The sequence below is a fragment of the Equus quagga genome, chromosome 1 (assembly GCF_021613505.1).
Source record: "Equus quagga isolate Etosha38 chromosome 1, UCLA_HA_Equagga_1.0, whole genome shotgun sequence".
Lineage (NCBI taxonomy): Eukaryota > Metazoa > Chordata > Mammalia > Perissodactyla > Equidae > Equus > Equus quagga.
Window position 1 is genome coordinate 49,386,975 of NC_060267.1, and position 12,736 is coordinate 49,399,710.

Sequence of the window (12,736 nt, forward strand, 5' to 3'; positions counted from 1 at the left end):
TCAAAGTTCTAGCGGCCCTCTTTCCTCACAGAATTTTTACAGAGATGGTCTAATAGTTGTATTGTCTAGAGATTGCTGAATTCCTTCCCTATACTGATGTCAATAGCAGACTTGCAACTATTCCCCTTACCATCCCTTGGGAATAGTAATAATAATTATTATTACCCCGAGGGGTAAGGGAAAGGGAGGAGCTCTAACGCTTAATGTTGCTTGCCTGCACTGTGATAATCACATTCCATGGCTTTCTTCCTACTCTCACAGTAACCCTATGAGTGGATACATTAGTATCTGCATTTAAGATTGAGAAAGTGAAGTTTGGAGATAATAAGTAAACTGGAGCACTAGGATTTGAACTCTGGCAGTCTAACTCCAGAGACGACACTCTCAATCATTATGCTGGTCTCGCATTTTTGAGTGCACTTTCTAAGGCTTCTTCTCATGAAATACAGCATTGAGAGTGAAACAAGGAAAATCTTATTACCCCGATGTTAGTGCTCAGAAAGCTGTGGCTCAGGTTAGAACCAAAGGTGACTCCATTAGAAACAAGTGACAGAGAGAATGCAGTGTAGTGGTGGGGAAGAGCTTGGGTCCTGAATCCAGACCACCTGAGTCCAGATCTGAGCTCCACCACTGAGCTGTGAAATCTCCAGTAGGTTACTTAACCATTGGGTACTCCATCTGTAAAATGAGGGTGATAATAGAATGCACTCCATGATGTTGTTGGGAGAGTTAAATTAGGTAACACAAGCCTAGCATACTGTAAGCTCAGTAAACATTAGCGATTAAAATGCAAAACTGCGACTAGAAGTCCGTTTGGACTTGTGGTTCAGCGTGGCACCCAGAGCACTGTGTATTCCACTCCTGAGGAGGAGAGGGATCTGACTTGGTAGAGTGATATTTCAGACAAGGAATTTTTCTCTTACATGAAAGTTTTTGGTATTTTACCAAAATAATAAATAATAATAAATAAAATACATGAAGAATTAAAAACTTGATAGAAATATACACCAAAGGATTAATTTTCAATATGTAAATTGTACTTCATTAAACCTGACTCAAAAAAATGGAATACAACACATTTTACAATTACCCAATTTTTTAATGATCTTTATATATTTGTATATCTCTTAAATTTTCATGCCTTATTTTTCCTTTAACTTCCATGATACCACATTGTCCTGATTTTTCTCCTACTGCTCTGGCTACTTCTTCTGAGTCTCCTTAAATATACTTGTTTCTCAGAACACTCTTCTTGTTCTATGCACTCTACATGGGGGATCTCATCCATTCCCATTGCTGAAATACTCCAAATATGATGATAATTCCAAAGCTTGTATCTCCAGCCATGAGCTCTTTCCTGTGCTCTAGCCTCTCATCTCCAACTCAGTGGTAGACATCCACAGCACATCATGTCTAAACCACACTCGCTGTAGTCCCATACATACACAATCTCCTTGCTGTGCCTCCTATCAACAAAAAGCGTCATAATCCACCCAATTGACTAAAGCAGAGACCTGAAAATCATCCTTAACTTCTCTTCTCCCTTTCCATCCTAAACACCTAATCAATCACCATGCAGCATTAATTATTTTTCTTCTAAATATCGCATGAGTTTTTCGTCTTCTCTCCATTCCTGCCTCCCCATCTTAGTTCAGGATACCATCACAACGTACCTAGATAACTGCATTAGCCTTCAGATGGGTCTCTCTGTTTCCGGACACCCTCCAAACCACCGTATGAGTGATCCTTTTAAAACACAAACTTGATTACACCATTTCATTGGTTAAATCTTCTCAGGGCTCCTCATTTCTCCTAGGATATAATCTAATCTCCTTCCTACAAGCCTCTTTATGTTCAAGTTCTGACAATTTAGCATCTTTATTCTTATGACCTACTCCCCACGCTCAGAATATGCTGACTTTCTCCTGTTTTACACCTTTTCATATGCTGTTTCCTAAGCCCAGACCTGTAGCCCGTCTCCTTCTTCATCTGGAAAGACTTTAAGTCATTCATTATAGCCCAGCTTTTTTCTAACTTCCTACAAGAAGTCTTCCCTGAGTTTGGAAGCCTAGATAATACACCCACCTCAGTACTTTTTAGTACTCTGAACATACTCTCTTATTACCTTTACTACACTGCATTGCTATTGCCTGTTCAAAGCTCTGTATCCATCACTCCCATCATTATCCTATAAAATATAAAACAATGTCCATATTGTGCATTGATATATTCTCAAACTACAGTGCAGTGTATTGAACTTAGTAAGGTCCACAACATATGTGTTGAATGAATGGATGAACAAATGTAATTATTATAATAGTTAAAGTTGGAGACAAAAAACAAGTTCAGGAGTTGTTAAAATCTTTCTTACCAATGATTGGAGGTTTTAGAAGCAAAACAATAAACTACAGAAAGTTTTATTTACTCTTCCATCCCCTTGATTCCCACCCTAGACACCCTCCAACCATTGTCTTTCTTTTTGTCAGCTATCACTTAACACTCCAAGATTATAGCTTATATTAGTTTATATTATTTCTCCTCCAGCAGGAATATTTTCATAGATTCTCTGCAAAAATGAAGAGCCCACATCCTCTAAAAAGAAAATGCTAATGTGCTTCCTAGCCAGTACAGTAATGTGCTGCAGAAGGAATTAAGGTGTGTCCCAAATATTGATGATCCTCTCGGCTTTCGAAGCAGTCACCTTTATCTGCAAGAAATCTCTTTGGCATACTAGTAGACTCTGCAAATATTATCATTTCCCGTTTGTTCCATTATGTGAGAAAGTTTAAGGAGCACTATTCTATTGAAGGAGCTGCAGGCATTGACATGCGGTTGGTACCAGTTTGTGAATCTGCCCAGGGTCCACAAACCGGAAGAGCTGAAAATCCAGCAGGACTTTATAAACCAGTGGTTCTCAATCAGGAGAGAGGTGACATTTTTGGTTGTCACAACTGGGAAAATCCTACTTGCATCTAGTGGGTAAAGGCGGGGATGCTGCAAAACATCCTACAATCACAGAACAACCCCCCCACAATAAAAACTTACCCATTCCAAAATGTCAATAATGCTGAGGTTGAGAGATTTTGTTCTAAGATAAATGAAGTGGGTTCTAACTATAATGTGGATTTCCACTCCTTAAACCTTTACCATCAACAACTACTCTGACACCACTTCTGAGCCTATTAGGATTTACCCTTGATTGTTATGAGGCCACCTCTGGGAGCAATGACCCCTTTCAGAGAATTCTTGCCAAATTCTAAACAGTCTATTTGGAAACCTTGGGGTGGGGCTTCCAGTTTGCACAGAGCACTCTCATAAATAAAGCCCTGTGGATTTGGGGAGTTTCTGAAACCAGGCGGAGTGCTAGCAGGACACCATATTCTCTGGTCTCCTGTATTTTCTCCCTACGCTATGGGGAAAGGCAGATATGTTCTGCCATGTCTTGTTCTAATTTGTATTGCCCTCCTGCCTGCAGCTGCCTCAGTCCATGGAAAACCGTGAGTACCACCCAGGGCCCATTTTATATTGTTCTTTCTTTTTTCAGTATCTCTCTCTTACATCGTTCCATTGCCATGTCCCCCTAAAACATTTTAGGGGAAATTTCTACCCATATTCTTGAATACGCCTTCCAACTTTAACATTGTATAATTATATACAATCTTGTTCTCACTCTAAAGTGATTAGTGTGACAAAACTTAGATGTGATTTGATTTAGGAAAACTCCCTTCCTATTAGCCTGTCACTGAGACCTAAAATTCCAGTAACATTAAAGAGCCATTCCTTTTTGTTGAAGAGATTTAAACACAATAATTTTAAAAACACATTTAAATTGTAGCCACTTATGATTGGATTAAACATGAAGACTAGAACCGTAACTTGGGACAGGTGAGACTTTGGGTGAATCAGACCTCTTTGAACTTATCTCAGCATCTCTAAAATGGCACTATATGCCATGCAGGGCTAGTGTAAGGATCAAAATGATGAAATTCTCAAATATTCTACCAATAGAATTTATTAATGGTAAAAAAAAATAAACATATTTTCAGGAGTTGTATTGCCACATTGCATTTCTCCTTTTTATGATTATAAGAACAAAGATATTTAACTTTAATAAGAGTAAAAAAAAGAAGATAATCTGGTGATATTTAGAATACTTTAGAAATATCAGTTATGGGGTGGGTTTTGGGGCAAAAAAAAAACCCCTCAGATAGGAGGAAGGGAGAAGTGAGCCATCACTGAAGACAAACTTTGCCTATTTCACAGTTGTGATGTGGGTCAATTTCGCAACTCTGAATTCCACACTTAATGTTATGAATCTAGAAATGAAGAGAAATTGAAAATAAAAAGGGGTACTGGGTTTTTTTCTAGTATTAAATATGGCAATTGAGAATAATCCTAATTCAACATTTTTACATAGTGAATAATTATTCCTCCCATTTTTTTCCTTTAAAAAAGTAAGTTCAGGAATTTGAGTGTTGAGGGTTTAGTGAGATAAGCACATAAAATTATCACATCCTTAGAACTCACCTTGGGTGGGATATCACTGCCTAAGCTGAAATATTACCATTACCAATGAAGAGAGGGAATAATTTTCTTGCCATTCAGCCATAATATCATGTTGTCAATTTGCTTTCTCTGGGTATAGAACTAAAGATGCTAATAATTATTGTGATGAAACCACAAGCATGGATGATGAGATCTGTTTTCCACTGACCTGAATGCCTTCCTTTCCAGACAGTATATGGTGCTGGTCCCCTCCTCGCTCCACACTGAGACTCCCGAGAAAAGTTGTCTTCTTCTGAGGTGCTTGAATGAGACAGTGACTGTAAGTGCTTCCTTGGAGTCCACCAAGGGGAAAAGGAGCCTCTTCAATGACCTCATAGCTGACAAGGACTTATTCCACTGTGTCTCCTTCACTGTGAGTACTAGCTGCCTATCCCTGTTGTGTTTGTTTTCTTTCTTTCCTTTAATATAATTCTAATGGTTGGAGATTGGTTTTCCATTTCAGGGAATTTATTTAGAAGGACATCAATGACTTCAAAGAGAAACCTAGATAGAAAGCTTATCCAAGCAAAGGCACAAAATATAGATTTCCCACCCCAAAATGGGGGAGAGGCAACATTTATAGACATGCTAATTTTCTATTTAATTCCCGCAAAAACCCTACTACTGAGAGAAAGCATAAGTTAGCCACTTGGGAGTGTTTCTAATAGTAAGATGCAAACTTTGAAATAATACCAGAACTAGTGAGGACTCCTACCTTGTACATATAATTGGTACCCTGAGGAAAATTCCAGTTTCTTCTTGGGACAATTCATCCTCAAGACAAAACTCCTACCTTCATTAGAATATTAATTTTTCCCTTTCCCGTAGTTTTAAGACTTGGCTCTGCTTTTTAAATAAGATTATAATATTTACTCCACAAAGTTGACTATGTTTTAATAGCTACTGTTGAATCACATGGTAATTTGGGCTTCATTTGTTACACCTCTTTCCGAATTATTCTTCTCTACTTTTTGTTTAAGCAATAATTAATGCTCCCAGCTACCTTCCTCTGATACTGAAGGAGAACAGGAAAGAAATAAATGCTAAGGCCTCCAGAGAGAGATTGTGAAGCCTCTTATGATCTTTTTTGTTCTCAGCTCCCAAGATCCTCATCTTTTGAGGATGAACTATTCTTCTCTGTCCAGATAAAAGGACCAACACATGAATTCAGCAAAAGGACTACAGTGCTGGTAAAGAACACAGAAAGTCTTGTCTTTATTCAGACAGACAAACAAATCTACACACCAGGACAGTCAGGTATGAAACTCTATGGTGTTATAACTCAAGAAATGAGATGTCCTCCTTAGCATGTTACCCAAAAGGCCTCACTAGGAAAATTTCTTTTTCAGTTAAGTTTCGAATCGTCTCTGTGGATAAAAATTTCCACCCACTGCATGAATTGGTGAGTCTTTTATACGTATATATATGTATATATATCAAGGGTTTGGGAGACAGTGACAGTGGGGAGCAAGTAGAAGATGACTGTAAGGGACTCTTGTCTCAACAAATCTGAAATCAACAGCAATAACCCTTAACCCAAGCAGAAAACCAGATTGTCATAAAAGGGGTTACCAAAAGGGAAAGAGAGAATGAATTATTCTTCTTCACTTTTCAGTCAACCAGATATCAGTCAACTACATTTACTGTTTAGAAGGATCTGTACAAAGCATAGCGGGGATATACACAGGTGAATTAAACACAGTTTGGCCCTTGATAGCATTTAATCACATAGATCCTTAAAAGCTATACACCCCCACTGCTTAACAGTCCACTTAGACTTCTACAAAACTGTATTGGACTAGTTGTCCCTCCCTTAAGATGAATGTCTTATTCAGGAGATGTGTCATTGGCATGTAATCAATGTCACATTTCTTTAAGTCAAGTTAAGCTAAATAGAGAGTCCTTATGGAAAATTTACTTTTTGACGTTTCGGAAAATGCCTCTTCGTCCTTCGTGGCACAAAATAATCCAAAAGATTTACAGGGAGCCCAGAAATTGAGGGAAAATGCCACCAGATTTCAATTCAGTAAGGTCATTTTTTACTCCCCTCTCTCAACAAACCTAGCACGATCCTTACCCTACCACTCTCAGTCAACCTCACCTCAACTTCATCGAGGAAAAACAAAACAGTAAATCCCAGCTATACTATCTGTTCTGCGTCTGTACCTGTATTCTTGTCTCCACTTCTGTAACAATGAAAGAAGCATCCCTGTTCCCATTCAAAGCCAGCTTCTCCAGCTGTGCTTCTCAGCCCATCCTCTCTCACTTTCTCAAGAACTTCCAGTTCTTCTCTTCCCCTCCATCATTGTATTTCCCCTTTATGGGATAATTCCTAATAGGCTATGCTTTGCTACAATCACCTTATTTTTTAAAAAAGTAAAACATATAAAGTTCCCTAGACCCCACATTCCTCTCCAAACACCATTCCATTTCTCTGGTTCCTCTTCATAACTAATCTCTATGAAAGAATTTACTACACACACTGTCTCCACTCCTTACCTTGAATCTTTGTACTTTTTTGATGCTATATTTAAAGCACACAGACAAGTACTGAGAATAATTTCATGAACATCTATACCCAAAATTGTGACTCATTTAACATTAACATTTTCCCAGACTTGCATCATTTTTATAGAAATAAGACATTGAAGATAAATGTGGAACTCCGCTGTGTACCCTTCCCTTATCATATTACTCCTCTCTCCCTCATCACAGATGGCCATTATCCTGAATCTGGTATTTATAATTGCTGTCCATGTTTTTTATTTTACCAAATGCTACATCCAAACTGAGTGTATATACAAAGTATATGTGTATATTAATATATGTGTGTATACACACATACATATAGATAAAAAGAGACAGAGATTGGCACCCTTAAACTATTATGATACTGTTTTGCATGTTTTTTTCAAATTTTTATAAGTGGTACTAAAGTACAGGCACATCTTGGAGATATTGCAAGTTTGGTTCCAGACCACCACAATAAAGCAAATATCACAATAAAGCGAGTCACATGAATCTTTTGAATTCTCAGTGCATATAAAAGTTATATTTACACCGTATTGTAGTCTATTAAGTATGCAATAGCATTAGGTCTAAAAAACGATGTAGATGCCTTAATTACGGAAACTTAGTTGATAAAGGAGCAGCAAGGTTTGAGAGGATGTTAGCTCAGGGCCAGTCTTCCTCAGCAAAAAAGAGGAGGATAGGCAGCAGATGTTAGCTCAGGGCTAATCTTCCCCCCCCCCCAAAAAAAAACTTTATTGCTTAAGAATCCCAAACATCACCTGAGCCTTCAGTGAGTCATAATCTTTTTGCTGGTGGAGGGTCTTGGCTTGATGTTGATGACTGCTGACTGATCAGGGTGGGAGTTGCTGAAGGCTGAGGTGGCTGTGGCAATTTTTTTTTTTTTTTTTGAGGAAGATTAGCTCTGAGCTAACATCAGCTGCCAATCCCCCTCTTTTTGCTGAGGAAGACTGGCCCTCAGCTAACATCTGTGCCCATCTTCCTCCATTTTATATGTGGGACGCTAACCACAGCATTGCTTGCCAAGCGGTGCCATGTCCACGCCCATGATCCTAACGGGCGAACCCCAGGCCGCCAAAGGGGAACATGCAAACTTAACTGCTGCGCCACCAGGCTGGGCCCAGCTGTGGCAATTTTTAAAAATAAGACAACAATCAAGTTTGCTGCATCAATTGACTTTTTCTTTCATAAACAATTTCTCTGTAGCATGTGATGCTGTTTGACAGCATTTACCCACAGTAGAACTACTTTGAAAATTGGAGTCAATCCTCTCAAACCTTGCTGCTCCTTTATCAACTAAGTTTCCGTAATATTCCAAATCCTTTGCTGTCGTTTCAACAGTCTTCACAGCGTCTTCACCAGTAGTAGAATCCATCTCAAGAAATCACTTCTTTGCTCGTTCCTAAGAAGCAACTCCTCATCCATTTAAGTTTTGTCATGAGGGCGCAGCAATTCAGTCACAACTTCAGGCTCCACTTCTAATTCTAGTCCTCTTGCTATTTCCACCATGTCTGCAATTTTACTTCCTCCACTGAAGTCTTGAACTCCTCAAAGTCGTCCATTAGATTTGGAACCAACTTCTTCCAAACTCCTGCTAATGTTGATATTTTGACCTCTTCCCATGAATCAAGAATGTTCTTAATGGCATCTAGAATGGTGAGTCCTTTCCAGACGGTTTTCAATTGACTTTGCCCAGACCATTAGAGGAATCACTGTCTACAGCAGTGATAGCCTTACAAAATGTATTTCATAAATAATACGACTTTAAAGTCAGAATTACTCCTTGATCCAGGGGCTGCAGAATGAATGTTATGTTAACAGACGTGAGAACAACATTAATCTCATTGCTTTGATGACCAGGTGCATTGTCAATGAGCAGTAATATTTTGTAAGAAATTTTTTTTCCTGAGCAGTAGGTCTCAACAGTGGGTTTAAAATATTCAGTAAATCATGTTGTAAACAGATGTGCTGTCATCTAGGCTTTGTTGTTCCATTTATAGACCACAGGCAGAGTAGATTTAGCATAATTCTTAAGGGCTCTATGATTTTCAGAATGGTAAATGAGTATTGACTCCAACTTAAAGTCACCAGCTGCATTAGCCCCTGACAAGAGAGTCAGGCTGTCCTTTGAAACTTTGAAGCCGGGCATTGACTTCTCTCTAGCTATGAAAGTCTTGGATGGCATCTTCTTCCAACATAATGCTGTTTCTTCTACATTGAAAACCTGTTGTTTAATTATCTTAGCTAGATCTTCTGGATAACTTGCTGCATCTTCCACACCAGTACTTGCTGCTTCACCTTGCACTTTTTGGTTATGGAGACAGCTTCTTTGATTCAACCTCAAACCAATCTCTGCTAACTTCAAACTTTTCTTTTGTGGCTTCCTTACCTCTCTCAGCCTTCATAGAATTCAAGAGAGTTAAAGATTTGCTCTGGGTTAGGTTTTAGATTAAGAGAATTTTGCGGCTGGTTTGATCTCCTATCCAGACGACTAAAACTTTCTCCATATCAGCAAAAAAGCTGTTTCACTTTCTTATCATTCATGTGTTCACTGGAGTAGCACTTTTAATTTCTTTCAAGAACTTTTCATTTGCATTCAAAATTTGGTTAACTATTTGGTGCAAGAGGCCTAGCTTTCAGCCTATCTTGGCTTTCAACACGCCTGTCTCAGTAAGCCTAATCGTTTCTGGCTTTTGACTGAACACTTCCTTCCTTCCTTCCACTTGAACACTTAGAGGTTATCGCAGGGTTATTAATTGCCCTAATTTCAATATTGTTGTGTCTGAGGGAATAATGAGGCCCTAGAAGAGGGAGAAAGATGGGGGAAATGGCTGGTTGGTGGAGAAGCCAGAGCACACACAACATTTATCAATTAAGTTTGCCATCTTATATGAGCGTGGTTTGAAACAAACATTTGAAACAAAACAATTAAAATAGTAACATCAACGATCACAGATCACCATAACAAATATGTAATAGTAATTAGAAAGTTTGAAATATTGCGAAAATTACCGAAATGTGCCACAGAGACATGAAATGACCAAATGTTGTTGGAAAAATGGTGTCAATAGACTTGCTCAATGCAGGGCTGCCACAAATGTTCAATCTGTAAAAAAACAGTATCTGCGAAGCACAATAAAGCAAAGCACAGGAAAATGAGGTATGTCCGTATATATCATTCAGTAACTTGCTTTTTCATTTATGTTATGGTTTTCAAATTTATCTAAGTTGTTATATACTCCTCTGGTGTAGTTTATTCATTTTAACTACCATATAGGTCTTCATTTTATGAATAAACCGCAATTCATCTATCTTCCTGTTGATGAACATTTATCTATCTATTTATGTATTTTTGACAAATAAAAATCATATATGTTTAAGGTGTACAATGTGCAGTTTTGATATATGTAAATGTATAAAAACGTTATAATTTTTGTTAATAATGGGTTACTGAATATATTTCTTCAATTTATCCTTCCTATTTTCTAAGTGATTATTTTGTCTTAGTATCCTATTTTTTATATTGATCTTGATGAATATTTTATTAGTCCCAATAATTTATCAGTAGATTTCATTGTATTATCCATGTGGACAATAACATAGTATGAACAGTTTTGTGTCTTCTTTCAGAATTTTTTTTTGAGGAAGATTGGCCCTGAGCTAACATCTGTACCCATCTTCCTCTATTTTACATGTGGGACACCTGCCACAGCATGGCTTGATAAGCGGTACATAGGTTTGTGCAGGGGATTCAAACCAGCAAACCCCAGGCCACCAAAGTGGAGTGCAGGAACTTAACTGCTATGCCACCAGGCCAGCCCCAGTGTCTTCTTTCACAGTTTTTATGAGCCAGTTTTCTTTTCTGGTCTTATTGTCTAGGACCTGAAGAATGATGTTGAATAGAAGCATGTTTATAACTTTTATGGGAATTCTACTGAAGTTACACTATTAGGTGTCATGTTTGCTGTAGGTTTTCTACAGAGTCTCTTTATCAGAATAAGAGTTATCTCTTCTGGGGCCGGCCCTGTGGCCCAGTGGTAAAGTTCTTGCGCTCTGCTTTGGCGGCCCAGGGTTTCACCGGTTCAAATCCTGGGTGCGGACATGGCACTGCTTCTCAAGCCATGCTGAGACGGCATCCCACATGTCACAACTAGAAGGATCCACAACTAAAAATGCACAACTATGTACCAGGGCGCTTTGGGGAGAAAAAGGAAAAATAAAATCTTTAAAAAAAAAAAAGTGGAGATGGACACTTTTAAAAGAGTTGTCTCTTCTATCTCTTCCATTTACTCTTATCTTTTTAATATTTAAAATTTGGGGAATTGTTTTGAAAAGAAGAAAAATATGTCCTCTGGGCATATGAGGTAGAAACACGAAATGGGCATAAGCAAATAGTATTTAAACATGAAAGTGGATGTAATACTCAAAAGAGCAGATTTAGAAAAGGCGGGGAGAAGAATAAGTGCTGAGTCCTGAGGACTAAAAATCTGGAGATTGAGAAGAGGAGCAAAACTCAACAAAAAGTACTGAGAAGGAGCAGAAAGAGAAGTCAGGAGAAAATACTCATGGTATCAGCAGCTGCTGATAGGTCAAGTAAAATGAGGACTGAAAAGTGATCATTTTGGATATAGCAATGTGAAACTTAGTTGGTCACCTTGGTTAGAGCACTTTCAGTAGGATGAGTTCAAAGCCTAATGGGAGTAATAACAAGAGAGAATACAAAGAAATTGGAGACAATGAATGACAAGACACTCTTAGAGTTTTGCTGTAAAAGAAACAACACCAACATGAGGGAGTAGCAAGGTGGGAAAATGGGGTCAAGAAATATTATTATCTTTACAAAATTATTTTATTATTTGAAGTACATTTTCAGTGAATTCTTTTGGATTTTCCAGGCTAACATCATATCATCTGCAAAAATAATAGTAATAGTAATTTTACCTCTTTCTTTCCAACTTTTATAAATTTATTTCTAATAATTAATTTTGCTGGTCAGTACCTGTATACCAAGTTGAGTAAAATGAGTAATAAAGATCTCCTTTGTCTTGTTTCTGAATTTTGTGTTGAAATATGTTTTTTCTTGGACATGGTATAGAAGTATTTAATTCTTAATTTTAAAGAATTTTTAAAGGAAGGTTGTTGAACATTATCAAAGTCTATGGAGATTCCTTTTATCATCATGTAGCTACTACTAGAGAGAAATATATGAATATTTGTCCTCGTGTAGGACAATCTTTGTACTCCCAGAATTAATTAATTGCTACGTAATCACAATGTATTCTAAGGAATTCTGTTAATAATAATTTATGTAAGTTATTTGCATTAACATTTATATACAGTCATGTGTTGCTTAACAATGGGGATATGTTCTGAGAAAGGCATTGTTAGGTAATTTCGTCGTTGCACGAACACCATAGAAGGTACTTACACAAACTTAGATGGTAGACCCTACTACATACTTAGGCTGTATGATACTAACCATATAGAACCACAGTTGTATATGTAGTCTGTTGTTTACCGAAATGTCGCTAGGCAGCACATGACTGTATTAGATAGGTCTGAAGATTTATTTTCAGTGCTTTTCTGTGAGTTCTGATAATATTACGTTAGCTTTTTTCTAGCTACACTATTTTCTATACCACTGCTGTTACTAGTTCTATAA

The 12,736-nt window shown here is 37.7% G+C and overlaps 1 protein-coding gene across 2 annotated transcripts in view; it reads left to right on the plus strand.

Moving 5' to 3' along the window:
* The first annotated feature begins 3,362 nt into the window (after positions 1-3,362).
* The window catches only part of LOC124246517 (alpha-2-macroglobulin-like), a 72,168-nt gene continuing 62,794 nt past the window's right edge, over positions 3,363-12,736 (plus strand). For both annotated transcript variants that reach the window (XM_046674715.1, XM_046674705.1), the window contains exons 1-4: positions 3,363-3,497; positions 4,735-4,918; positions 5,643-5,802; positions 5,895-5,947. In XM_046674715.1, the coding sequence (XP_046530671.1) occupies positions 3,412-3,497; positions 4,735-4,918; positions 5,643-5,802; positions 5,895-5,947 (483 nt within the window). In that variant the 5' untranslated portion in view covers positions 3,363-3,411. The remainder of the gene's footprint in view (positions 3,498-4,734; positions 4,919-5,642; positions 5,803-5,894; positions 5,948-12,736) is intronic.